Source organism: Platichthys flesus, chromosome 4, assembly GCF_949316205.1.
Source record: "Platichthys flesus chromosome 4, fPlaFle2.1, whole genome shotgun sequence".
Taxonomy (NCBI): Eukaryota; Metazoa; Chordata; class Actinopteri; order Pleuronectiformes; family Pleuronectidae; genus Platichthys; species Platichthys flesus.
The window spans coordinates 15,796,367-15,824,362 of record NC_084948.1 but is presented as its reverse complement, the minus strand read 5'-3'; the positions used below and the strand labels follow the sequence as shown (position 1 = coordinate 15,824,362).

Genomic DNA, 27,996 nt, shown 5'->3' with positions numbered 1-27,996 from the left:
ACCTAAACTGATCCCTGATCGATGAAGAAATTGAATGGTGTTTCAAGTGCAGTTTATTTTAAGGCACATCATACATACACATGGGATGATAAATCATTTCAGACATCGGTGAACAATATGAAAACAAACACATCCAACTGGGTAAAACAGAGAGCGAGAAAGTTTGCGCAAATCAGGACACTGCAGCTTTTTTTTGGTTTTATTGATAAAATCTCAGAATTCGAAACCTTTTCTGTTAAAGTGCGAAAGTTTGCGGAAGGTGAGGATTCGTAAAGAAAGCACAGAGTTAGTGTTTCTCTGGAACTTGTCTCAAGTTTGATAAGAATGAAAGAATCAGAGAAAAGCAGCATTTGTGACACTTTTGAAAACGACTTGATACCAGATTTTGGATCAAGCGACTGACTCAATGTATCGTGCAGCGGAGGAGAAATACCCCCCCCCTCCCCCTTCACTGGTCGAGGCAGGAGTGTGTACCTTCTCTCAGGTCTACACCCAGGCTTGCCATCCGGCGAACAGTCTGCTGAGGTTTTTGGGATCCATGGCCTGTTGGATGAGCAGGTTGACCTGCCCCCCGACAGTGAGCACCGTGCCCTCCTCCACACCCTTCAGCTTCTCCTGCAGCCGCAGCAGCACGCGCTCAGCCACCTTGTTGAAGCTCTGGCTGTCACTGCAAGAGAGAGAGGTGATGAGGTTCGGGGCCGACTGCAACAGCACAACCAGCATATGTGAAGATTAACTCAGATCAGCTTGACTTGACTCCCAGTAAAACGGTTTTCTTGTGTATTTATATTTTTCGATTGTCTGGGAGATCATCGCCAGTTGTGTCTATCTATAACGGCCCCTCCCTTCCAGGCTCTCTTATATATCTAATAACACATTATATAATAATTTCAGAAAATCTGTGTCTGTCTGTGGCTCACACGTCCAAAGAACTGTTCATCTTATGAGCTTCACTTAACACGTGTGTTGTAAAGGGCCCAAGGAAGGACAAACGATATGTTCAATAAAGTGGCGAGTGGTCATGGAGTAAGAGGACTGAGACGTGGCTTTTGTCTCGACAGTCATGGTGGCTACATCACCTTTAAAACTTAAACCTTAAGGGTGAACTCATAAACAGATAAACCAGAAAAACCAAATAAGACGATAAACTACATTGATTTTCCCACCACAATTTGATACGTGGGACATGACTTCAACCCAATTGTCCAGACACACAGACATAACCATCTGCAAGATCACCTGGCTTTACGGTGGTTGTCGATGTCGTCTCCGCCCATGGTGGAGGACAGCGTGGCGTTGAGCTCCTGCTGCTCGTCGTGCTGCAGGTAGAAGGCCTTCAGAGGGTTCATGGTCCAGTCGAACAGCGGGTCGTACAGCAGCACCTGTTTCACACGTCAACCAAAGCATGACCACGTGTGCTGAACGATGCAGAGGCTTAACAGGAAGTTCATGGAAGGAGAACAGGGCATTTAAGAACTGCAGAGAAGAGTTTGGGTGCGTGAGTGTGGGTCGTCCCACGTTCTCACCTGCACAATGGTCAGCAGAGCTTCTTGGGAGCTCCTCATCACATCTATCGTCTTCTCACAACATCTGAGCAGGGAAACAGGTGAAGATCAGCTCAGAAAGACAAAATAAGACCTTCTAAGTACTGCTTTGATGCCTTTAACGGATATTTACATTTACAAATCTTTGTGTCTTCTGATATATAGACATTACCTGCACTAACAAGTCAAAAACAATTAGTTAAAATATGTCGTCGATTTTTTAAATGAACTATTCAAACCAGGGTATCAAGCATCAGAGTTGTTGCAGTTCATTACAAATGTGTGGTGCAAAGAATCGAAAGGCAACGTTTCCCAGGTTCAGTGTTATTTCTACGAACCTGTAGCAGTAACCAAGTCTGTATTATGTGTATTATGTGTTCCACCTGTACATTGAATTAGTGAGCTTTTGGGGCAGCCCCTTCAAAATAAAAAAACTGATGCTGATCTCTTCGAGTAGTCAGCCCATTCTGGATAAAGAGTAAAGTCATACATGTCTCCTGTAATAAATCTTATGGCTGAATGGTAGACAGCATCTAGGGGCGCAGGAGTTGACGCTGGTATTTTTTTATTAAAACTTTCCTGCCACACAATCCCAGCCTCGTCCCTGTTCCCTGCTCACCTCCTGAAAACTCCCTCCACTCCAGTGATGCCCATCCCGTCCACGATGTCTCTGGTGAGTCTGAAGGGGACGGTCTCTGGTGTGGGGAGGATCTTCCCCTGCTCAAAGGCCACACCTGCCCATAACAAGCACGACATGAATGAATATACTCACAGAATGATGATAAGCTGTTTAAATCCAATATGAACTTTGATCTCCTGATGAGGCCTGTATTCATGTTGCTTGATCACAGACACATTCAGCCGCTGTTTACACAGCATCGACTTCGTCAAACCAAAGGGTTTTTTCTGTTTATAGAAATGAGAATAAATTCAACCTAAATCGATGTGAACCAGTTCAGCCGTCTGCTCGTCGATCAGGATGTTGTTGTTGTGTCTGTCGCCCAGACCCACGAAGTAGCCAACTGCAGGAGCAACAGAGAGAAGTCGGTCAAAACTGGAGATATCCACAATGGACCAGTGGAAAAGGGGTCTTAAGTCATAACTTACAGTAAATTTAAAACCATCACAAATTTTCCATTTGTCTGTACTCTGTTTGAGAACATGGCTTAAGAAACAGCCTGGTGCAAAATGAAGTTTACATTTCCGACTTACTGGAGAAAAAAATGCATATTCCAGTCAAATCATATCAGACTTCATTTGTATGGTGCTTTTTGTGCAACGTTTCAAAACAAGGTGCTTAACATATTGTTCTTATTGTCTGAATCAGCAGACCTGCCTCCACATTTCTACTGCTTCAACAAACATCCTTCCTCAGGCTGTGAAACCCAAGATTTAACTTCGACCCAATCATATCAGGATAGGACTGACACGCAGTGATATGCATTTGTGTGCAACATATTGCATTCATAGCACACGCACGGAGGTGAGCACAATTGTACCTATAGAAGAGGTCGCCACGCTGCGGGTGTAAGCCAGGCGTTTCTCCATCCAATCCGCTGGATCCAGGAATCGTTCCATGCAGAAATACCTGAAGACCGGCCTGAAGTTCTTGCACACCTCAGTGTAGGCCTGGAGCTTCTCATCGAAACCGAGTCTCTGAGCAGCCTGCGGTGCCACGACAGAAGATTCAAACGGCAGAGTACTTAGTTTTGCGTTCAACTATAAAAAAAAAAATCACTTCACACTTTGCAGATGTACAGACACCTGTGGTTTCATAGTAACTAATACAGTAAGTAACATTGGATTAAATATCACTGAGTCAGTACCGACATCCTCTCGCGGCAGGTTGAGTTGGTCCAGTCTCGGGGGCGGAAGCGTTTGTGGGCTCCTTTATTAGGATCCACCAGAAACTCGGCGATGGGAACTGTGCCTGAGCACCATTCTAACACACCGCTGCACTGCGAGAACGGCACCACCTGGGAATTCAGTACAAATGCAATTCAATTTAATATTAACATTGCAATATTTATATGCATTGGATTCGGATTTATTCTTCCCTTTGAATGTCAAATAAAGGTTTAAAGTGGAACCTTGTATCGCCGGATGTTCAGCTTCCTCTTGCGAGTGTCTGAGTTGCGCTGCAGCAGCATGGAGCACAGGCTGAAGACCTGCTGCATCACCGCATCCTGCCGCAGGTCGTCCTTGCCCTGGTGACAACGAGAGGGCAAGAGTCACTGGACAAGTTCATTACAGCACCAGGATCATGGAGAGGCTCAATTTGAACCTCAGCTGAATTCAGTATTTTACGAATGCTACAAGAGATTTTATTTGAATTGTTTTTATGCATAAAGGGTTTCTGCAGGTGTCAAAGAGTTAAGAGCATAATAAATGAAATACAATACGAAGGAATATCATACTCCCAGAATTACATTCATTTCCCCATAATTGAAGATAAGGTGATGTTGTCTGGTAGATAATAAAGTGATGCTTTACCACCTTTCTCACAAAGTACAGACAGAGTCAAGCGGAGTCCAACAGCATGTGAACAACTGTATCTGTAAAAAAAAGCATTGCCTTCGATATTCCTGGCCAAAGACATATCTTTGAGGTGTACCTAAAATTACAATGACTTGTATTGTCTCTTTCTTTTATATGTATTTATGTGTCATTTTGTCGCTTTATTTTGTGTTTATTGACAGTTTGTGTTTTTCACATTGTGAATACGTTGTAGAAAGAAAAGAAAAAAAAAGAAATAACTAAACATTTCACCATGACTCTCCAAAGTGCCTGAGATGTGAATAATTAGCCTTCAAGTATTCCCGCAAACATGAGCTCGCACACACACGCACAAACACACACTATCCTCTGAAGAATGTTTGTGAACCTGCAAACTGTGTATTTGTCCTGGTACAAAGACGGGATTAATCATTAGCAGCAGCCAAACTGAGATGAAAAGAACCACGGTTTGAAGTGAGCAGCTTTTCATCATAGCTGGTCAGAGTTTAATCTCACATAACAGCAGCTCAAGCTTCAGAGACCCATTGTGTATTAAGTACAGAACACACACGCACACACATACACACATACACACACACACACACAAATATATATTATATGACAGAAAAGAAAATGACTTTTCACATGCCTGTACAAAAACATGCTTCTAACACAAAAGACAGATGAGATCAAACATAAACCCACACAGAACCACGTGATTATATCTTACTGATAACACTGGAATCTGTTTAACTCTAACGCATAATGAATTCCCTCTTTCCCCAACGTTTACTATCACAACTAAATGTCTGAGCCTAATCTTACCCTAAACCTAATTGTAACACTTAAAACAAAATAATAACAAAACAAGCGCACACACGCACACACGCACACACGCACACACACACACAAACACACACACACCTTGACCAGTTGTCTCCTGCTCTTGCCATCAGAGCCGACACAGTCGATGATCTTGGGCAGGTTGACCCCCCCGGCCAGGTGATAGTGAGCTGTGAAGGACCTGATCGTCACCAGGTTGTCATAGCAGCCAGTTGGATCCACCTGTTCACACATTGAAACAACTCTTGTTATCATACAACACCACTTGTTGTCATCATTAGTGTTGAGCATTTCCGTGATCGTGGCTGCTCTCAAAAATACGGGACAGTTACAGAACGAGTGATCATTTATTGTGACACATATTATTTTTTTGGAAACAGAAAGAAGTGTGTATAGGCTTCATAAAAGCAATATCTAATTAAGAAAACCCAAGGGTGCAATCAAATCAATCCAATCCTCTACTCAAATAACATCGGGTCCTTTTCATTTGTGCCGAGGGAGACTACACCTTGATATCCTCTTCAAGAAAACAAACACTGTTTGGGATAATGAAGGATGATAGATAATAATCTTTCATAGTTGTTACCTTAATCTCCATTGTGGGGATGACAACCTCATCCAGGTCTTTGATTTGCATGATGGGCTGATCAGCAGGGATGGGAATCGCCTCTATAATTAACAATAACACCAAAATGGTTTCACATCTATTTTCACATCAGTGTATCCTTGTCCAAAATGTGATTATTGCTCATGATGGTTCAAACTGTGTGTAGCACGCCATGCTCCGTGTACCTACTCTTCTCATTCTTGTGCCTGCTGGCGTCCATGTAGGCCAGAGTGATGTAGGCGTCACACAGACGCTCGATCCCCCGGATCATCTCGCCTCTCTTTTTCCTGATGGTGTTGATAATCTTCAGGGCCACGTCTGAACGCTCCTGAACCAGAAAGACTTCACTTGTTAAAACAGAACTACTGGTGTTTAAAGAGATCCACAGAGAAGCTCAGTAGACTGGTGGCTGCAGGACGAGGTTGATCTGTCTATTTCAAAACTAATAACATTGGTATATCATGAAACTATTGCAGAATAAGATATATAAAACAGTATCTATCCATCTATCCAGCTATAGTGCTTCTCCTTTGAGGGAAATATCCTGTAATAAGAGACAATGTAAAATATTCTCCCATGAACATGCGTACGATTCAAGCTGTAAATGAAAGCGAGACTCATGGATGAAATCTCGGATAAGTATCTCTAAGTTGAATTTAATGAAAGTCTCACCACATCGAGAGGTGGCGTCTGCCTCGGAGCGCTCCTCGACTGCCAGGGGCTGGTGAAGAGCTCGTCTTTGTTGGCGTTCACGAGAGCGAAGATGATGAAGAGCGTGTGGTGAGGATGCTCAAGAGACGCTCGGCAGATCAGCTGCGAGGAGAGATAGGGAAGCGGGGAAGTATTTTCAAACACTGCACTTAAAGCTAGAAAACAGATTTACTGCTGTAATTATGTACAGCAACATGTTGCATTACATCAGTGAGGACATCATGGAAGCCCGTATCCTCCGTGAGGCTTGTTGGCGCCTTGGTTCTCATGCGTGCAGCCAGCTGATACATGAGAGGCAGAAACTTGTAGGAGGGGATCTGCTTCACCCCTTTCTGAAACACAAAACAATGGGAGCTCTGTGAGAAGACTAAAGTCGATGTCGTCTTAAATACAACCAAGTCACTTTCATTCCAAATTACTCTCAGAACCAGGTGTGTGTTGGTGTGCCTTAAACGATGCACTCAAAAGCCTGGAATGGACAAATATCATTTGTACTAACCTTCATCATGTCATTTACTGCACTAACGTCATCGTTCTCCAACCAGAGGGAAGCCAGGCGGAACACCCAGGTGTCATGCTCCTCCCCCTGCTTCAGACACTGAATGTAATTCTCCACCGCCTTACACAGGAAGCGCTGTCTGTCTACCTTGAGGTTGGACAGGGCCTTCACATCCAGCTCCAGCTCCCTCTGCACCTTTATAGTGTACCTGCAAAGTCAGGAGTGACCGGCAAAGAGGAACAGGATCCATATTTGTCCTCGATACATTTTAGAAAATGCTATTAAAAAGTGAAAACTAGAATTACGAGGTCACTGTGAGTCTCTGTGAGTCTAAGTGAACATTTGTGCCAAATTTGAAAGGATTTTTTCTAGGCTTTCTCAAGATGAAAATGTTCACAAGGGCAAAAAGATAAATTGAGATATCATGAGATATCTTGTTGGCAAGAATGGGACCAACCCACACGTTTTTGTACATATGGACAACCTGCAAAAAGAATACAACAGACATGAATGGCATGCAGACCTGTTGGAGGTCACTTTCCGCTCCTTCATCAGGTCCACTTCCTGTTTGGCCTTCTCCAGCAGCGCCTGCTTGTTCTCAAACTCAGAGGATGTCATGTATTTGTCGATGCTCTGGTACTGAGCGTCAGAGAAGCGGGCCAGAGACAAGAAGGCCTCAGTCCGCTGACTCTGCAGCCTGGAGTCCTGCACCCCCGACTCTCCCTCGATCACCATCACTGCCTGGGTGGGGGGGGACGCATAGTAGACACTTATTTTACTCACAGACAGACAGACTCTCACAACATTCATTTGAAGATACAAAAAAACAGGCAACTGATATATTAAGAATAATTTTGTAAAAAGTACATATTCATTTAACAGTTTTTTAAAATATTAACAAGACCAAAAGCATGGTTGTTTTCTTTTTGTCTATAACTATTCAAAATAAAGTTAATGTTTAAACATCAATGACATTTCCTTGTGGGTTTGAAAACGACATTGAATGAAAAATTGAATAGAATGATATATCTATATAATATATATGTATATATTACATCCAGATATATATTAGACCCAACTGTTGCTATCAACATTGGCCTCCCATCAGTCGGACTATAAAACAAAAAAAAACAGCACAAAAAACTAAAATATAAAATAAACAGATAAATTTAAGAATATAGGATTGTAACTAAAAAATGTATTGCAGCACAAACATGAGCACAGCACAAGAAACAACAGCACAAGGCAGTATGATTTAATTCAGGAAGTTGGGTGGCAACACACAGAAAGTATGATTAATTAAATTTTGTCCATATTATTCTGCACTGGCCTCCGGACATAAAGTGTAATACCTGCAGACTATATAGTTTATATTTTGTCTTTAGGCCTCCACCTAATTCTTCTGGATGTATATGAATATTTATGTGTGTGTGTGTGGGTGGGCAGATTCAGTCCGCCTAATGGATAATGAATCTTTCTTTTCTCAGGAAGCAATGTGCGTTACAGTATTTATATAATAATATATGTGTTTGTTTCAGAGTGTTAGAGAGTTTCATATGTTTAATGTAACATTTATTAGACTTTATGAGACCTTTTTAGATTTCTGAAATGAATCTGAGTTTTAGGCTTAGGGTAAGGGCTAGGGTAGCTGGTGTTTTGGGCTGGCATGAAACATTTTGAAATCTGTGCAGAATTTAAGATAATTTGTTGTATTTTAAACACCTTACAGGAGAATTCTGCACCTGGAGCCAACAATTTGAGCTTTATATTTGCAAAAAAAGCACTTTTGGTTGTTATTTTATTTACTGTTGTCAAATAAGATTATATTGAAGCCCCTGCCGCCATCTACTGCTGATCTGCTGGACGGATTCCAATTTTTTTTTAAGAACCATTCATTCACATGACCACATGTATAAACATCAAGCCACGCTTGACTCCCCTTTAACAATTCATTGAAATGTCATGTTTAATACGTCTGTTAGAGGCCTGTCATGAGCATAAACGTCCTCTTACCCTCTCCAGGTACTTCTCCAGTATGACTCCAGGACTTTCCAAACAGGTCTCAGCGAGCCAGTTACCACACAGCCTGAGACACTGAGTGTAAACTGGGGCCAGAGCAGGATTTAAATCCACCTGATAAACAGATCACAAAATAAAGAGTGGTTCAGTGGGGCATTCTGGGTAATATCTCTGTGAGAAGTGGATAGCATTATAGTGTTTAGGGATGTCCCAAATATTCATGTATTCTTAGACCTGCTTGATCTAACCTTTTCCTCCAGGTTGTGTATCATCTGTCTCAGCCGGCCAAGAGCCAGACCCTGTTCTCCCTTTGCCCAGAACACCTGGGCCTCCTCCAGTTGCCATGACAACACAGGTAATGCCGTCCAGGACCCTAGGCCATCATGTGGTTTCATCTGGAAGACTGCCCGCTCTGCCCTCTGGACAGGAATCATAACACTGTGAGTAGTTTGCGGGGAACCATTTTTACCATATTCACCTGGACAATAAAGGTAAACCTTAAATCTGATCACACACACACACGTACGTTCAAACACTCAAATGCTACCTGTGTATTCCCGGCCTTGCGAGCCAGCTGGCAGAGCTCCATGAGGTGGTCAGTGAGCACAGAGCTGAGGTACTCTGTGCTCTCAGGGTCTCCCGTCCTGGACATCAACGTGTGCTGGGCCACAGAGCGGACGGTCAAAACGGGCTCAACCAACGCAAAGTCGCTGTCAGCGAGGAGCTGGGAGTGCTGCCGCCATTGGCTGCAAACGTTCCTCAGAGCCACATCCGAGAAGGTTCTGATACACAGGAAATAAAAGATAAACTCTGAAAAGTTCTCATAAATCCCATAGTCTCTTCATTGTGTTACTGACTGTGCTGTTGTGGTCACCTCGAGAAGAGCTGCTTAACGCTCTCCAGCTCCCTGATGCTCTGCAGGTTCCTGAGAGCCGGGTACAGAGAAGACACAGCCTCCAGACTACCTCTGCACAACTCATCCACCTCTGCACCCCTGTGGAAACACACAGGCACATAGATGGTTGAGTGCTTTTACCAATGGAGAACTGAATCAGGACATTTTGAATGTCGAAATGTCCATCATACCTGGCCTGTTTCAGCGTTTCATCAAATAACGAGAACTCTTTGTCCCTCAGCGCTTGAAGGGAAGAAAACACAGATTCGTGGAAGCCAGGTGCTGATTCCTCACTCCTGATACAGGGACAGCAATAATTATTAGAAGAAGAAAACAACGTATCAAATGAGATTGCCTCCTACTTTCTGAGAGATATCAGTTGTGATTTTTGCAGCAGACTCTTCCCTCTCAGCTGTGTGGTTGTGCTCTGTCTTCTCACCTCTCAGACAGCTCACAGTCCCACTGCGTGTTCCTCCATGCGGCCTGGAACCGGAGCTCTCTTAGCTCAGCCCCCCACTCAACCCCTTCGCTCTCCAAACCCCTCATGTAAGTGGCGAGGATGCTGCTCAGACCAAAGTTCTGCAGGCCCTGACGGTTCAACATGGAGAGAATTTACACATATGTAATATATTTGTATGCATTTACACCTTATTCCTGCTTCTAGAGGATTTTGATATCTTAGCTGATTTAAAAAATGTGGGAGACCACACGTAATCGATTGTTAATCTGTAAATCTTGACAGCGCACACACTTGACGATCCAGTCCAGACAGAGGAGCACACACTTGGAATTTTAAAAAAAGATTTGGTGATTCCAGAGAGCTTGGAATGCAAAAAAAAAAATATGTCTATTTAAGAATTCCACACAGGCTGGCACTAAGATTATGTCTGTAAACCTGTCACACTACAGGATAATTTGGCCAGACAACCTGTCCTCCTATCTGAAACGCCTCTGCAATTATCAGGAGGGCTGAATTCATCCTGAAATCGAGCCAATTATCCTCTAGTGTGGGGGCAGCTTAATGTAAGATTACACAATTGAGCAAACAGGGCAAATCATCTCATTTCAAACAGGCTTCTGTTTATTCCACTGTCTATAAATGTCCCCATTCAGCTTTAATGATCTTACCTCCAGGATTCCCACTTGTCGTGTGGTCTCAGGCAGACAGGAGTGAAGGTCGTAGGAAGTCAGAGCCTTCCCCCACATAGCCTCATGCTCATAGGTTCGAATCCTAAAAAGAGTTCACATGTAACTGACTTTACTAAAGTTGCAGCTGTGATTATGAGCTTATCGCTTTTTGCTACCTGGTCAGTGGACTGGTATTGGTCTCCCCTCCGCAGCCGTACAGACTGTCAGGTTCTCCGATGCTTCCATACACCTCAATCAGAAGCTCCTACAAACATATTATATACAGGGTGAATGAGTCGAAATAATAATTTGTATTTTACATAAAAGAATACATTTGCGCTGAACTGCATACTATTTTATAGACATTTAAACATTTGCCTGTCTCAAGTTGGAAAATTACAGTTGTTAGAAAACTAAATGATTTATGCAAAACAATCTGACACGAACAAACCAACCTGCAGACTGATGTTGGTGTCCTCCATACTTTTCTCTGTCAGGCTAGATATGGTTAAGTTCTGACTGTGCTCTTCAAAACTGAGCTTATATGTCGCTCTGGACCTGGTTCTGCAGATTTGTTGAAAACACAGATCAACAAACAGATATTTTGTGAAACTCAAACTGCAAAAAAAATTATAAAGGATGAAGACTAAGCTTTTGAGCAGCTTAACAATTTTTTGTAACGGTTACTCAAATAAATCATTAAATTAGACTACTAAAATGTTATATATTCAATTGCTTATGACAAATACAGTAAATGGTGAATATTTAATATTTGATGCAAAATAGACCTTCTTATAGTCTGCTTAAGTTTTTATACTAATATAGAATTAGACAATCAAGATCTCATGAAGATAAATGGTTTAGTCCCTACAGACCTGCGGCTCTCTTCCATGCCGGCTTTGACCTTGTCTACGTAGATCTCCGTGTACAGCAGAGCGGTGAAGTGAGCTGCACACGACTGAGCAGCTTTGGCCACCTCCAGGTAGTTGAGCTCCAGCCAGAAGTTTGAGTTACACACGGTGCCGCAGGACTTACTGGAAGAACGACTCAAGGTTTATTTCATAGACACTATTAAAACTTGCACTATAATCTACAGCAGTAAAGACACAGGATTACATTTGATTTAAAACCCATTTGAGGCAAACCCAAAAGAAGACCATGAGAGAAAATGCCTTAAACATTACATTTTTATCTGAAATAAAACTTATTTAGAATGACGTCACCAACCTCTGAGACTCCAGTGGCCTCTGCTGGTGTCTCAAATAGTCAATGACCGCCAGCATGGTGCGCAGAGAGGTCTTATCATACAAACCCCGGCTGGCCGTGTCAGACTCTGTAGAAATGAATATTGAAATAATTTCATCAAATGAAAACATAAAAGTAAAGATAAAGTTCATCACAAATAGTTCATGATAGACGCTTATTGGATAGATACATAAAGAGATCATAATAAATAACAAAGAATAATAAAAGGAATAATTATTGAGAATTAAGCTAATACAAATGAAAAATAAATCTTAAAAATGCGGATAAACATTCATGTTATTGAGGCAAATTAAGACAATTCGTAATTTATAAGGCCGAGTTACTGTGAGTGGAGATAAAACACAACGGTATAAAATAGGACAGGAATTGTTTGAGGCCAGTGAGCATTCTGGGAAAACAGCCAGATCATTTACATTTTGCAAAGAAATTGTTATGAGTCATAACTGTGTGTAAATGTTTATATTTGCATTCATGAAGTGGCTGTAAAGGACTCAGTGACAAAATGAAAAATATTCTTCCTCTCCAGAATGAGTGCACGTCGGGATAAACTCCACCACAAAGTCAAACAACATGAAAAGGCAGCTGAAGGGGACACATTTATTATTGTTCATGTCAGTGATTGTCCCAATCTTACCAGAGTCAGAATTGAGAGGTGTGGCAGAGCGGCTGGCGGCCTGAGCACTTCTGGAGCAGAAACTAAAAAAGGCCTGGATGTGCAATGAGAGCAGGTTCCTCCATGAACCATCAGAGTCGTCCAGAAGGATGGAGTGGATGATGAGGGGCAGCAGCCTCTGACAGCAGTCCACTTTCACCTGAAGACGGACAGATAGGAAGAAGCTGTGGTTACATCTGGAGATCGGGATTAGAGGATGGATTAAAACCCAAGTGGTTGTGCTACAAGTTGTGATAAAATGTGACTAGGAATAAACAAAATACTCAATACTAAGCAGATATAGAAATGTGAACACAGCCAAAGATGTAGATATTTAAGCAGATAGATCCATATTCAAACTGATGATTCAAGGAATAATGTCCCGTAAATTCTGGGACAAAACCCCAAACAAATCCCATAATTCATTACTGTGGCTGCTGATATGAGATTTCCTTTAATAACTTCCATGTGCTTACCAGACACAGTGGCTTTGACAGGAGCAGAGCTTCACTCTTTACTCCTCCACTGTCCAGCAGGGCGGTGCACAGAGCCTTCAGCCAGGCCTTGTGGCTGCCAGCCTGAGGGATCCAACACTCCTGACTCTCCAGCTTCTCCCTGGACTCCAAACTCTCTGCAGCACTCACGGAAACCACCTGAAAACAATCTGTAGTAAGTGACTTAAGTCTTTCAAACTTCAACCTGTTTTGAGACAGGTACAGACTACAGATTGTTAATAATGATGGATAATGCGTATCCAGTTCCTTGTGCCATCTTGTGCCATCATCATGTCATCCACCTTTATACAGTCTATGATATATACACACACAAAGCTGACCCTAACCCACCTTGTTCTTGGTCTTTCGAAAAGGATTGAGGTAGGCCAACATGGGGTCTCTGTTGTGTTTGTGCTGCTCCCAGAAGTCAACTCCAGACTGAGTTGTGAGGATGTTCTTCACACACTGAGCTGCTGCCCGCTTCACCTCAATACTGACACACAATCACAGCACAGACAATCACAATAAATGTCAACACAAACCCCCCCACTGCAACAAACTTAAATTTTACTGCAGTTCAGTTGTTCACTGTACCGCTGCTGAGTGAGCGCGTCATTCATGCAATTGAGAATGATGTAGAGACGCTGAGACTCTGTGGAGGTGAAGAGGGACATGGCCTTTTCAAAGAGGGGGTCTCTGCCATGGAGCAGGGCGATAGTGGAGAAATCCACTGGACCCAGTTCTCCCAGACAACTGCCTGCTGCCTCTGTGGGAAAAAGGGTTGTGTTGTGTTTGAACTTGCAAACCTTAACAAAAACCGATCAAACTTTACAGACAAGGCCAGGACCACAGCAAATATATGCTGTAGAGTAGGGCTGTTGGTACCCATTTAAAATATTTATAAAATCTATACTGTTCAAATGTGCAATCTATTCTATAAATGTGTTAGCTTGATGTGTGCGCAGCTCGCAGAGAAAGTAGATGAGTCCTTGTATCACGCACTGCTTAATGCACAGTACATAGTAAGAACAAGCTTTGATTTAAAATGTAATCAAAAAATATAAATATAATTTTGAATATTAAAAATAATAAGGGTTTAAATTGAAATGGGATTATATGTGAAGATGGACAGCCCTACCGTAGAAGGTATTTGATCAAATACCTAGTATGTCAGCTCCACCCGATTGGTTGGCTGCAAGTTTACAGAGCTGCAGCAGACTTAGAACCAGCTTCACCAGCACGCTATCACTGGGGTCGGCTGCAGGAGGGATAAACACAGATTTAAGTTCAGTAGACATTTAACGTGACCTAATTTTTTTATGAATAGACCATTTTCCCCTCATCATCATACCGTGGCACTCCTTGAGCAGGTCTTTTATCTGTTCCTTCTTGTCATGCAGCTGTCTGGTCAGCTCCTTCAGTCCCTCCAGCCTGGTCCGGGGTAAGGAGTCACAGGACGTCACTGACAGGAAGTGGGTGATCTCCTGCAGAGAGGGAACATTGAGGAATTAGGTCAGGGATGAGAATCAAGACTGATAACCATGACATTTCCACTCGTCACAACACCCAGAGCAACATATGCATCCAAAAAACCTTACTTGTATAAATGATAATAACAGGTGGATATTTGTCAGGCCCCCTAACTGATGTCCCATAATTATTTGTTTTCCTCCGCATAAACACATTTGCAACATATGACATCAAAAACATGAGTTCCACCATTTTTAGCTAAAGTGTATGAGTGAATATTTTGAGTGGCTTGAGTTTAATTTTCTAAAAGGATTGAGATGTGTGTGTGCTGCTGTCACCTGTCGCAGTGTAAAGGTCCCAGTGCTGTATTTGAGTCTGTGCTGTACAGAGCGCAGTTCTTTGAATTCAGGCAGGTCGGGAAAAGGCTGCAACCTGCCGATGGCTCCTTTTAACTTCTGTTCATTCTGTATCACGAGGAACTGCAACAGACTAAGCACCTGAAGGGATGGATGAATAGACAGAAGTAGAATAAAAATCAAAATGCGTGTCTTTACATTCCTAAATAAGGAAGAAGTAATTTTTTACAGAAACAAAAATGATTATAATATCATTGGGATTTTTTTTAAACAAATGTACATTCAATAAATAAACTTGTAGTGTAGCGTTTCACTTTAGTGACCTTAATAGAAAATTTTGAATAATTTCCATACAGGGTGCATAATATACATGTTAATGCCCCACAATCTGCATTAAGTCTATATGCTTGAATGAAATACAGAAAAATAAACTAACCTGCTGTGAGATGGTGGGCCGGCTGATCACCTGAGCCGTGAGAGTCCCAACAATGACCTGTAAGTGGCAGTCTAGAGCGTCATCGCAGAACTTCAGGGCTGCCTGACACAAAGAAGTCAACAGGTCGCAGCACAGAGAGAGGCTTCGGGCAGAGACCTCATTACACTGAACTGGTCTGTGGATGAAAGGAACACAAATTGAGTCCGCCTCATGTGATATGTGTATATGTGAATATAATTTCACCTGTGTGCATTACCCAACCTGCTGTTGATCTGGTGTATAACTGTGTAGATTATGTCTCTGAGCACAAAGGCCCAGGCTCCTCCCAGACCGTCCTTCACCTCCTTGAGCAGCAGGTTGACGAACAGGTGATACATGAGGAGGATACGATGACGTTCATAGACGTTGGTCGTCTCTGCTGCTCTTTCGCACACGGCCAGCAGGATCCTTTGAATTGAAATCTACAAAACAGCAACAACATAAGATTAAGTAGCACTGATTTATAATAACAAAGTGAAAGAAACTTAAAAAAAGAGACACCTTACCGGGGTTTTTGACAGAATGGTTACCAGTGACTTGTGGCTGTCACTGTGGCACTTGCTCAGGTATTCCAGAGTCGCTTTGATGACATAGGAGCTGAAGTACGGTGGGTTTGGTACAGGGTCTAGTTCGCTGAGGGACCGTGAAACAGTTGTTTCATTTATCTTAAATAATGGTGTTTTCCTTCCAATTACAGAATGAATGAATCCATAAAATGACGTGGGATACAATTGAAATCATGGTAAATCTTAAATGTCATTACCCTATAAAGCATTGCAGCTCTCCTCTGTCTCCTTCAGTTCCACCTCCTTCATACAGAGTCATCAGCAACTCCACCACTATGTCCGCCAGGTTAGTGTGGATAAGGCTGTCGATTTGCTGCAGAACGATTCCCAAACATGACAAAGACGTGTGATATACAGTAAAGCAAAGCTGCCTTTCAGATACTGTATAGTAACTAATGTAGAAGACACAGCACATTAACTATGGGCTCAGAGTCAAGGAATATCTGCCTAATTTAACCCTGATACAGCCGCTGAGGCTCAGAGGATAATTCAGGTCTGGAACATTGGTCGGTAGCAATGTTAAACCTCACGAACTGCCCACAGAACCTTTAGGGGCAACCCGATAACTATGAAACGTGTTTGATAGTTTAAATTTAAATCGGGATGATCAAATCAGAACCAAAACAGCAAATGAGAGAGACAGAGAAACCAGAGCTGCTGACAGTCTAGTTTAACTGAATAATAGATAACCCGTTTTGACCAAGTGGCTCTGACCATTTTCCAATCCAGTCTCCACCTTTTGTTTATTAAGATCGGAGCAAGTTGTCACTCCATCCCATGGGGTCACATGAGACACATGAGGCTGTGCATCACTTCCTCTAGAGCAATAATCTTTATATTATCCTGTAGAAAATAATAGCTGTGAAGATTTTACGGATTTTTATGTGAGTAAGGTTGGTGTGCTGTTTTTTCACATCAAGTTCACAAAAATTTGAAACGCAGTAGGACAGGAATGATCTGATCCCACTTGTTCAGGCGACTTCCGCTGGTGTTGAATAGCTGTGTTTACCTGTTTGCCCAGACAGTTGTCATCTTTGAGCAGGTTGTACACTCTGTGGGCCGTCTCTCTCTGCTGTGCAACCTGCGAGTCCTGGCCAGACGTAACGAAGTACGGCAGGATGTTGACCATGATCTTGGGAAAGCAGTCGGCCAACAGCTCCTTCCAGTCCTTCTCCAGATACCGACCGATGGACCTCACCTGCTCAAAGTCATTGAGAAAGACCAGGTGGGGGACCAATACCTGGTAAGTAGAGCTACAAGAGGATATGAGACAACAGGGTGTTAAAACAAGGCGTTTGTGTTTCATTAACTCTTTGTTGGCAAGTCTTGATAACATAAATTGTATATAATGTAGTGTAGGGGAAAGTATAGACTTTAAAAACTGGGTAAATGTATAACAATGATCATGATATGACAACAAAAAAACACTACAACAGTCAGAAAAGTTGATTTCCTCACCTATAGAAATCTTTGATGGCGTCATGGTCAAGGAGTGCGTAGGGGAAAGAGCCGAGAGTGTATCGATCATCAGACTGTCTCTGAGCGAGCCACTCCGCCACCAAGTAATACAAGTGAGAAGTAACAAAGGTCTTCACACTCCTGTAGCCCAGTGCTCTGGATACACTGCACAACATCTGTCAAGGGAAGAAGAAACAGTTCACATCTCTTTCAGTAGACTATTGATTTAAAGGGGAAGGAGACACCTATTGACTCATTGTTAAACCTTTACCAAAGTTTTACTTGTCAAGTTGCTGGATAAGACACATGACAAAATCCTTGGACAGATGACATTTTCATCCTTTCACACTGACGTCAGAATTCAATATTTAAACTATTTTTAAGGGGAATTCCAATATTTTTCAACCTGCACCCTATGTTTCTAAATGTCAGGGTGTAAATGAAAGGCACTTGAAAAAAACTTTTGTCCATTTTGATCGATGAATCGTTTGCAGGCATATCGCACTCATGAGACTTTGGTTGTCTCAGGAAGACAGAGGTGGAAAGGTGAGAGGGACACTTGGAAAGAGGAGTTTTGATTTGACAGAGAAAACTATTATGGCAGAATATTTTCTGATGTGAATAACGTCAAACACGCATTTGACTTCGATGGTCGGTCCTATTTGTTTGAACCCAAGTATACAGATGAACAAGGAGAGAGTGAAAGAGGGAGGCACCATGCAGGGGAGAGACAACAAACTGCTCCATGGTTGGGAAGCTCTGGAAACGTTTTGGTTTTACAATTGGTGCTGTGACCATAAGTCCAAAAGACGAAGAATGCAAATCCTGTGAAGAGCGAGACCTGATGATGCCCGATATATGATATGTACAAAGATACCTTCTGACACTACACAACGTTGTGAGACCAGGATATCCTCCCTCTAATCAACAGAGCTGTGTCTTTCCATGTGTCCAAAAATTAACTTAAAGAGCCGGTTGAAGCCAGAATAACAATTTGATCCTTTTATTGGCTAAAAAAACTCAAATGTCATGCTTTGTCGCAGTTGCCCCATATAAAGCTGCTGCTACTGTGTCGCGGCTACCGCTCTAAGGCCCAGAAAAATACCAGATATCCCCTTAAAGCATTTGAAACCATATTATGAATGATGCACAATGCTCTGAAATTGTGACCTTTTTGATGAGCTGCTCCTCGATGTTGTTCTCCTTGTAGGACTGGAACAGGGCAAACAGACACTGTTTTTCACACACCGGACTACAGCATAGCACCCCAGACAAACTCTTCAACAGGGTGGCCTTGCGGTTGAACGCCTCATCCTTCTGGTCCTCTGAAGAGCTGCATCTCTGTGTATGATCGCACCATAAGAAAAAGTCAAACAGGGGCTGAAGAAGGAAGAAATTATAAACTTGTCATGATGAGCAAGAACAGTGTATGGACTCACTGGAAGACCCATTCCCTCCTGAGCCTTCAGGTAAATATTTTCAAAAGCATCCTGCTGGTGTTTGAGTGGCAGCATCTTCCTTTTATCAGGTTGCTCTGGTCTCATGTCCAGAAACAACCTGGATACAAAAGAGAATAATGTCATGACTATTTTTTATTTAATCAATTTAATAGTGTCTTATTTCCATCATGTTTTACTATCACACCTATTGAACAATCTGTCAATTCTATGACATGTATTCTGATAGAGTGGTGTTAATTCAGCTCCCAGTTAAAGCATACCTCTCCACTGACATGGCTACCAGCATGCGGACTTGGTGATGGGTATCTGCGAGGTGAGATGGGAGGATGATGGACACTGGACGCGCCTCCTCCTTTCCAATACTCAGGACTGCCCACTCACAAGAGGGGTCAGCCTGTCACAGGGGAGAGACGTCAGGAGGATATGAGTGAACAGAATGCAGATGAAGAAGAGGGGAAAGATTTGCCCATATGAATTTTTATTAAATTATCCCAGGGAAACATTTCCCTCACACATTTCCTCAGTTGACTGAACATATTTTCACCTCCAAAAAATGATGCTACTGCCACTAACCTCTGGACCAACATATCACTAAGCAAATAACAGTTTAATTCCCAGTCATACAAAACATTAATCTGATCTATAAAGGTTTGCCTGGCCTACGGCTTGATTTAGCTGGAGATGTAAAACATTCACATTTCACGGCTAGGCAGAAAAGCCTAAAACAACACTTAACGTAGTCTGTGGAAATGAAACACAACCTGTGAGAGCTTACCTCCAGTAAAGCAACCAGACACTGCACCAAAGCAGCTCGCACAGTTGCTATGCATTTCCCCGTTTGGCTCAGGAAACTAAAAAAACAAAGTGTCAAAAATCCAATCATAAAAAGCCAGGACAGACTTTCGTCATGGTAAATCTTCATGCAGAATCAGAGTCAGATCAAAATCATGTTTGGAAGGTTTGACACAGTTGGCATCGACTCAACATTTTATTTTGCTTCATTTCATGATTTCAGACCAACCCTGTTCAAAATCAAGGTGTTAAAATATACCACTAACCAGAATCCAGACAGCACTTGGAGCAGGGATCCCTGAACATGTATCATTTCCTGTGGCATGTGGTGGGTTCTCCCCAGGCTCCTGATGGATGGTAACAAACCAAGCAGCACAGCAGCACAGATCTCTGGGTCTTGACGGTACAGACCACACAAATCTCTGTAAACAAACAGTGACACTTATTCACAAAAACACAGAATAGTTTATGTTGCCTTGAGTACAATGTGTATTATCTAGAACTGCTCTTCCTCTAATAAAATATTTGCATATTTGTGCAGCAAATATATATTTTATATTTCTTACGCCAGCGGACGCAGCAGCACATCAAATTCGACTGGAGAGAGCGAGTCCTCAGCCGGAAGATTCTTGAGCAGAACAAGATACTGCAAGAGAGCCAGATGTTATTGTTCAGTAGCTCAGGAATCACTTTTGAAACTGTGCCACACAACCCGCTACCCCTGGTTATCCTCACCATGTGGAGGTGCAGAGGTTTGCTGAAGTCAATCTGTTCCAGCAGCTCCAGCAGCTTGCGCCGCACATCCTGGGGTTTGAAAAGCAGGCCGTGCACATGCTGCACAGAGCCGCATTCACACAGGAACTCCATGATGGCGAGGAGAGCCATATCCTGCTGGGCCAGATGCTCCTCTGCTAACAGGCATTTAGCTCCTGAGGGAGGACAGAACCACAATACATCATGTCCCTCTGATCCACTGATGGGAAGATCAGCAGAGAGTTTTGCTCTTAATGGCCCCATAGTCAGCTGAGTAGGCCGTTCCTCAATGTGGCCACATGGATCCCACACCAACTCTGAATGTGGACATACTTCACATGTTTCCTCAGAGTGTTGGGTGCTCCACCAAAGAGGTTAGGAGCTGGATAAACAGATCCAGATTTAGTTTTTAATTTTCTTTTACATATAGTGATTTTTTTTTCTTGTTCCAGAGAGACTCACTAGTAAAGAAAGTCAATTTTCTTTTTTAATACTGGATTCACTCCACTTCTGTCATCACTATGCCTGTACATGCTACTGAAATGATGTGGTGTTGTGTCTCTGCGTGTGGCAAATTACTTTTAACCACACACAAAAAAAACACCTTCAACTTAAGTAGCTGCTTTAACAGAACTGACACTTTTTGATTTGTGCAGTAATTTCTTAATTTAAATACATTTTACAAAAATATACCATAATCCCAAGAAACGCAATAATTTAAACAGAAAGAGATTCTTTCTCACCTGGCCCACAAGAAGCATCAGTGCTGTCTCCCTTCTGCCTGTGGGTCCCATTGATGCTGCTGTGAGACTCCTCACCGTCCTCAAACAAGTCAATATCGTCCCCATGTTGAGTCCTGGTCACCTCCCAGTCATCATCTACGTGGTTGTCTTCCTCCAAAACACTGACTCTCTTAGAAACACTATTTAGCTACGGGGACAGGGAAGTGAGGCTAATTCAGTGAACTGACAGTGACTGAATTTGAGATTCTTATCCTCAGGCCACAAACACCATGAATCTCTACATTTTTACTGTATCTGTTTCCCATACCAACAGTTTGCAGATCCCTGCTAATTCACTGAGTAGACTGGCCGGCAGCGTCAAAATGAACAGGCTGGAGGAGATGGGACTAACTTTATTCTGCAGAAGAAAGGAAAAAGTGTTTTATCTCTAGGAAACCAGAACGGATTTTGTCACAAAATGAATCTTATTTACTTTTAAATACATGGACTTAAAACTGGACTGTTGTTTACCGTGTTTTTTCTGCTGGCTGACTGTGTGCACAGCTTCATGACAGACCTTAGAGTGGTCATGGTCCCCTCCTCTGTCATCTTTACCATCACACTCGAAACAAACCCAGTGAAGTCCTGAGTCACAACCTACAGACCAAAACACCAACCATAATTGATATATTATTCAATATCATTGACAGTCAATAAAGATTGATGACATACGGCTCTCCTTAAGTGCAGCGAAGATTTTTAGTCCAATGGTGGCTAGGTGCAGTGCAGGTCATTGACTCCACCTAAACCAGATTAAATCAATTTGAGTCTGGAAGTTTACCTTTGCCTTCTTGAGGAGTTCTGAGTGGCAGACATCCTGTTCAGTCAGAACCCCAGTGGAGACGTAAGCTTCTAAAACACCGGTCAGCAGAATGACGCAGCGCACCAGACACTCTGGAGGTGTGGACTGAGACTGTGGAGAGCAGATCAAAATACATACCAGTCTGTCTGTGTGAAACGCAGCTACATACACACAAGTATTAACTTCCACTCACATCAGGAGAGTAGCAGTTGAGTAGTGTGTCGGCCACACAAAGCAGGGACTGCTCCAGCTTGTTCCTGAGACTGGGGACAGCAGTGAACTGGCCGTCAGCGGATGACGTCGTCAGGGACTCGTCGGTCACTTGGACCTCTGAGGGAAGCATGTTGAAGCTGAACTGCAGGTAAAGCCTCTCGATCTCTTCCAGGTTGTCTTTGGCAGCGAATGAGGATTGCTCTTGAACAAAGGCACTTAAAAAAGAAAACGCAATTATTTCTGATTTCAGAATTTCATTGTTTTCAGTAACGAGGGGAGTTGCTACACTGCAAAATAAATTGTGAAATACAAACGACATTCTCAGTATCAATAATGATATCTTACCTCTCAGCCCCTTTAGAACCCAGCAGAAAGTTAAGGCCAGCTCTGGTGTCTTTCAAGGTCAGGGAGATCAGGATGTCAGCTATTAGATTGTAGGGAAAGTCTCTGTTCACAAGATCAGAGAAAACATCAATTGTCTTACAGTCACGAAAGTAAATATTTGCAGCATAATTTCCCCTTTCTCTCTGTGGAGCATTAACTGTATTTAAAGATGGAAGATCAGATATACACAAACACTTCAGCGACAAACCTTGGATTTGTGACATTCACTTTCCATTAATGTATAAGTGACCATGCCCTAAAATCCATGAATCCAACCTACTGCATTTTAGTGAATGGGACATCGACCAAACAAAATAATTCACATCAAATCGATTTCTCTCAAAGATGGTTTCTGTCATTTTAGGTAGTTCTGATCCTAATCGTGTACTTTGAAGTGCTCATATGTCAAGTAAGTTTGGTTTCTATTCCACACTATCTAGTCTATTATAAAACGTGGGTGTAATGTCCTGATTGACGGCCAAGACTGAAAAGTGCATCCTCTGAAGACCAGCATTGTGTAATTTCAGCTCATAATTGTGCAGGAGTAGAAGATGTATAATGAATCTGGGTAGAGCCAGGACAAAACTATCTCCAATCATAGTCCTACATATCGGCAGTGTACATGGAAAACCAACTGACTGACAAACCTGCAAATGATGGGGTGAGGTCTGGAGCTTTCTTCCATCTCATCACTCTGGTCACTCATCAGCAGCCATGCAATGAGGTTCTCCTTAAGGTTTGGAGAACCAGATCCTTCGGTGATTCCTACATTGTCCCAGCCTGTCCTCAGTGTAAGAGCCTTAGGGACCGGACACCTCATTAGAGCCTGACACAGACATAAAGCAGCACTCCTGTAGATAAAGAAAAAGAAAATAGTGATGCTAAATTCATACACTAAGAGATAGGCATTTATCATGATGACACATTTAATCTTAAACTTACTGCGATAGTTTGCATGCTGATGCAGAGAAAAGCTTCCAGAACTCTCTGTCCATATTAATTAGTTGTCCGTGGACGATGGAGGCCAGCAGGTCCAGGCTACAGGCCTCCGTCTGAGGCGAGCTGACCCCCCGTAGTGCAAGGGCCCACACCCGACCCCACAGCCTTCCCAACTCTGCCCTGTGGACCTGGGCCCTCTCAGGATAGCGGGTCTGGCACCGGGCCACCTCCCTTAGACAGCGCAACACGTACAGCCCCCTCTCTCCTCTCCGCTGCTCTGCCAGGAGCTGGTACAACGCAGAGAGCAGAGGCACCAGCTCCTGCCGGGGCACCATGGACGGGTACTTGGAGGTGAGCACCGCGGTGATCTGTAGCCTAATGGAGGAAAATGAAAGAAAGATGGAAAATCGTAACGCGTACAGAGAAAAAAGGTTTATAAAAAACCAAGGGACTATCTATGAGCATTACTCAAATAATCAAATGGACTTTATTGCAACCGCCCAACTGAGGGTCACCCGTCAAACATGTCTGTAGTATACATTAAGGTTGAATAGTATAGTTTACCTTAAACATGTTCATATGCTAACTGTGATGTGCTTTTCATACCATGGTATGGCATCAAAGTCACTGTGCTGAGGCTGAAGATGTTCTCGGAGGACCTCCCAGCCAAGCTCAATACGGCGGCGCTTGCTGGCTCCTCCGTGGGTGGGACTGGCCATCTCGGTGGCTCTATGGGAGGCCTGGGTCACCTCCAAGATGTGGGTGTCATTGTTATCACTGAACAACTACAACATGCAGGGGGGAAAAGGAAGGTCAAACACTTCAGAGTTGTGATTCATTCATCCATCAGCTGAGGACTTGATCTGTGTTACCTGATGACAGATGTCAGCTGTGAGCTCGATGACATTGTTTTTCACTGCGATGTGTCTTGACCCTGTGATGTACTTCCCTCTGCTGCCGAGATGACTGATTTCACTGACCAAAGCATCATACAAATTGTAGAGCTGAGTCCGCCACTGAGTCCAGTCCTCAGCATGTGCACCTAATAAATGAAAGGGTGAACAATTGCTGTGTTGGTTGTTTAATTATAGAACACACAAGGCATCTATTGCGATTCTGTCCGTCCTTGGAGAGGGATCCCTCACATGTGGCTCTCTATAAGGTTTCTACGTATTTTTACCCTGTTAAAAGGGTTTTTAGTAGTTTTTCCTTACTCTTGCTGAGGGTTAAGGACAGAGGATGTCACACCCTGTTAAAGCCCTATGAGACGAATTGTAATTTGTGAATATGGGCTATACAAATACAATACAATACATTTTTCCAAAGCAAACCCCAAGTTCCTGGAGTGATTGCCCTACCTTCGTCCACTGGATTGTAATTAATCATGGTATTTTATTGTATTTTATCATTTATCAGTAATTAAAACTTGGTACATGGTAAGTGGACTGTATTTATATAGCACTTTTCCTCTCTTATCAACCATTCAAAGCGCTTTACAGTACAAGTCACATGACCCATTCAAAAACACATATTTGTGATCCAGTATCTTGCTCAAGGACACTTTAAAATGCTCCGAAACGAAATGTTGAAACTCCGTATCTGAAATCGAATGAAAAAGATTTTGCATGATTGAACCTAAGCTCTAAAGTCTTGCATAATAAACACATTGTATTAAAGAAAATAAGAACAATCACTCCACCTGTGTCCTGAGTCTTGGCTCCTTTGGGGTGATGAACACACATCTGCAGATTGAAGAACTCTAAGATCTCCTCTTTGAGAGCCGCACTGGGTCTCTTATCTGCCCAGATGTACAGTATGGATGGCAGAAGCTCCTCTCCCAGGTGACACACCCTCATCCTGCAGTTCATAGCCGAGTACCTCAAGAATATGTTGAGAGCCGAGATGAGGTGCTCCAAAACGGCCAAGTGTTTCTCCTGCCTAACGGGATCAACTGTGCATTAAGTTTCTATCCAATATACTTATAGCAATAACAAATTACGAATTGGGAGTAATAAATAAAATCAGTTTAAAAGGTTTCTAAAAAGGATGGTAAAGTTTTTCACCTGGCGTTAAGCAGTGCTTTGGAGAAGAAGCTGAACAGGGTCTGGTTACACCCATCAGTCTGCGTGCAGCAGCCCTGCACCACCATGTGGATGACTCTGTTCACTAAAACACGGTTTATGGATTTGGAAGAAGAGTTGAACAAACCACAGTACAACTCCAAAAGACCTACGGAGCACAAAAACACGCAGGGGACTGAGTAACAGCATGAACTACATGAGACAGTAATAAGACGTCAGGTGGTAATAACACAATGTAATGAGCTGGTTAGTAAATATCCATTCCTATTAATATGAGACATTTAACATGTATTCTGATCCTTTTCAACATACGACGAATCAGGATGAATAATCTGACCATAAAAAGAAATTAAGAGCATTTAGACAAAATGATCACTGACTGTGCCATTGCTGTGGGGGGATGTCACACCAGTACTTGCGGACAGAGAGGATGTCTTTCACGAGGAGGCTGCTATAATCTTCTCCATACGCAGAGCAGCTGTAAGAGCCCTGCACCACCTTCATCACATGTCTCAGGAGATCACTGCACTTTAGACGAGGCCCGCCTGGAGAGACAGAGACACAGTAACTGTAGCAGATACCTCATGTGGTTTTCTGATGCAGTGAAAAAAGATGGTATGATCCCTCGCTGTGACAAAACACGCTTAAATCTATAGTGTGAATGTGTGCAATTAACTGTAAACCTGAACTGGATCTCAAAAGACAGTGTTCTTACGTTTGTTTGCATAGCGAATGAAGTATTTGATCAGACTGCACATTTCTGCCATCTTCTTCTTCCGTGTGGCGAGTGATGTCGCTGTGACAGATTTGCTTGACTGCATGCTCTCGGTCTCCTTCTGGAAATAGCTCTGCAGAAATCTGACATGGAAAAATGAAGTGGGAGCAAAACCGAAAGGAAAGTGTTCATATTAAAAAAAAACATCTGACTTAATTGACCCAAACAAAATCATAACTATTGATGTAGTGTAATAATATATTGATGAAGAAACAAACCTGAAACTAAATTGGTAACATAGAAACAAACTAGCTCCATTAACTTAACATGTATATTATAAAAAAACATGACCACAGTTGCTAAATTAAGCAAAGATTTCCAAGAGGTTCGGGTTTATTCCAGAAGCCATCAGACTTATGAAAATGAACCTTGATGAATGGAATTGGTCTTTAACCAAATCCATCCTTTGGTGGGCGTTTTCTAATGTGACAAATCTGTATTATTTGTTGTTTGTTTTGTTTTGTATTTTCTAAATTTGTTTGTATCTTTATATTTGTCAGTTGTCTTTCAAGTTTACAAATTCGTTGTCTGTACACTTTTAGCTTTCACCGATCTTTAATTCCCCTTAGGGGAAGAATAAAGCAATTAAAATTGAATTGAACATAAAACCCAGGTGTGACTTGTGTTATACTGGATAATGTTATATGCATTTGTTATATGCAGATGTGCAAAGGGAAGTTACCTGAAAACAGCATCCCATGTGAGCTGCTTGGAGGATTTGGTTGCCGAGGAGCGATCCAACTCCTGCACGATCTCTGGAGATCGGAGGAGCCGCCTGAAGCGTTCGGCTTCTTTCTGGAAGCATGAAGGATATGTTGGGTTTTGTTTATACTGCGCATACTGATTAAACTTGGGCTGCAGCAATATATGACTAATTTGTCTATAAACATGTGTGATTACCTTTCTTTCTGTAACTTTATCATTCTCCAGCCCCTTGCAGCAGACCAGGAGATCATCAAGACCCAGACTCATGGTGCTGCCAAGTGGTTTAGGGCACAGTGTGCATCAGTGTAGGGGTTGACTCTTGTAACCAGTGCTGAGACAGGATGTTGACAAGACAGGATGATGTTGTTATTAGTCCACACACAGTGTTTACGTCGCAGAGTCGTCAGATCTCCTCTGAAAAGCACTTGGGACTAACTGTTTACATTGATCGGTCAGCCGGGCCTGGCACGCGACGCACTTTAGCAGCACAACATGACCACACTTACTTTGAACTTGATCTCGTGTTCAAACACTCGATCTGTTGCTGCGCTGACGTCTTCGCGGAGCTGTCACACACGCATGAGCAGACATTAGCTGTGGTGCTACGGCGCTGGATGGGCCTGCTGCTGCTCCTGCTGCTGAGCCTCCTCTCACAACTTCCCCATCCTGACCTGGCGCTAACCCAGTTTACACACACTCACGTACACGCGCCGACCAGGCAGGAAATTCCCGCCCCAAGAGTCGGGGTGAAGCGGCCACGTCATATCCAGGTCACGGTAGTAGGAAGCGAGTCCTTTCGCTTTAATGCTAACACCAAATCACACTTGCTGC

The 27,996-nt window shown here is 42.7% G+C and overlaps 1 protein-coding gene across 1 annotated transcript; it reads right to left on the bottom strand.

Moving 5' to 3' along the window:
• Positions 1-35: 35 nt before the first annotated feature.
• atm (ATM serine/threonine kinase) lies at positions 36-27,836 on the bottom strand. Its single transcript, XM_062385980.1, has 63 exons — positions 27,672-27,836; positions 27,361-27,496; positions 27,143-27,255; positions 26,401-26,543; positions 26,066-26,230; positions 25,668-25,833; positions 25,304-25,542; positions 24,477-24,646; positions 24,211-24,389; positions 23,608-23,979; positions 23,313-23,516; positions 22,627-22,728; positions 22,262-22,496; positions 22,048-22,179; positions 21,738-21,863; positions 21,535-21,624; positions 21,228-21,414; positions 20,467-20,660; positions 20,298-20,377; positions 19,998-20,153; positions 19,715-19,790; positions 19,200-19,333; positions 18,919-19,036; positions 18,650-18,820; positions 17,480-17,655; positions 17,031-17,274; positions 16,219-16,334; positions 15,962-16,088; positions 15,678-15,877; positions 15,417-15,591; positions 14,963-15,121; positions 14,506-14,638; positions 14,317-14,412; positions 13,749-13,920; positions 13,506-13,647; positions 13,137-13,313; positions 12,643-12,820; positions 11,970-12,075; positions 11,618-11,776; positions 11,198-11,306; positions 10,919-11,007; positions 10,743-10,845; positions 10,054-10,202; positions 9,806-9,910; positions 9,594-9,713; positions 9,267-9,501; positions 8,968-9,138; positions 8,714-8,833; positions 7,224-7,441; positions 6,701-6,908; positions 6,408-6,533; positions 6,163-6,303; positions 5,680-5,818; positions 5,470-5,552; positions 4,965-5,105; positions 3,635-3,751; positions 3,371-3,520; positions 3,044-3,209; positions 2,480-2,566; positions 2,164-2,278; positions 1,527-1,590; positions 1,240-1,382; positions 36-667 (listed from the first exon to the last, which is right to left on the bottom strand). The coding sequence occupies exons 2-63, from the start codon at positions 27,430-27,432 to the stop codon at positions 487-489; spliced, it is 9,264 nt and encodes a 3,087-aa protein (XP_062241964.1). The 5' UTR covers positions 27,433-27,496; positions 27,672-27,836; the 3' UTR covers positions 36-486.
• Between the last annotated feature and the right edge of the window lie 160 nt (positions 27,837-27,996).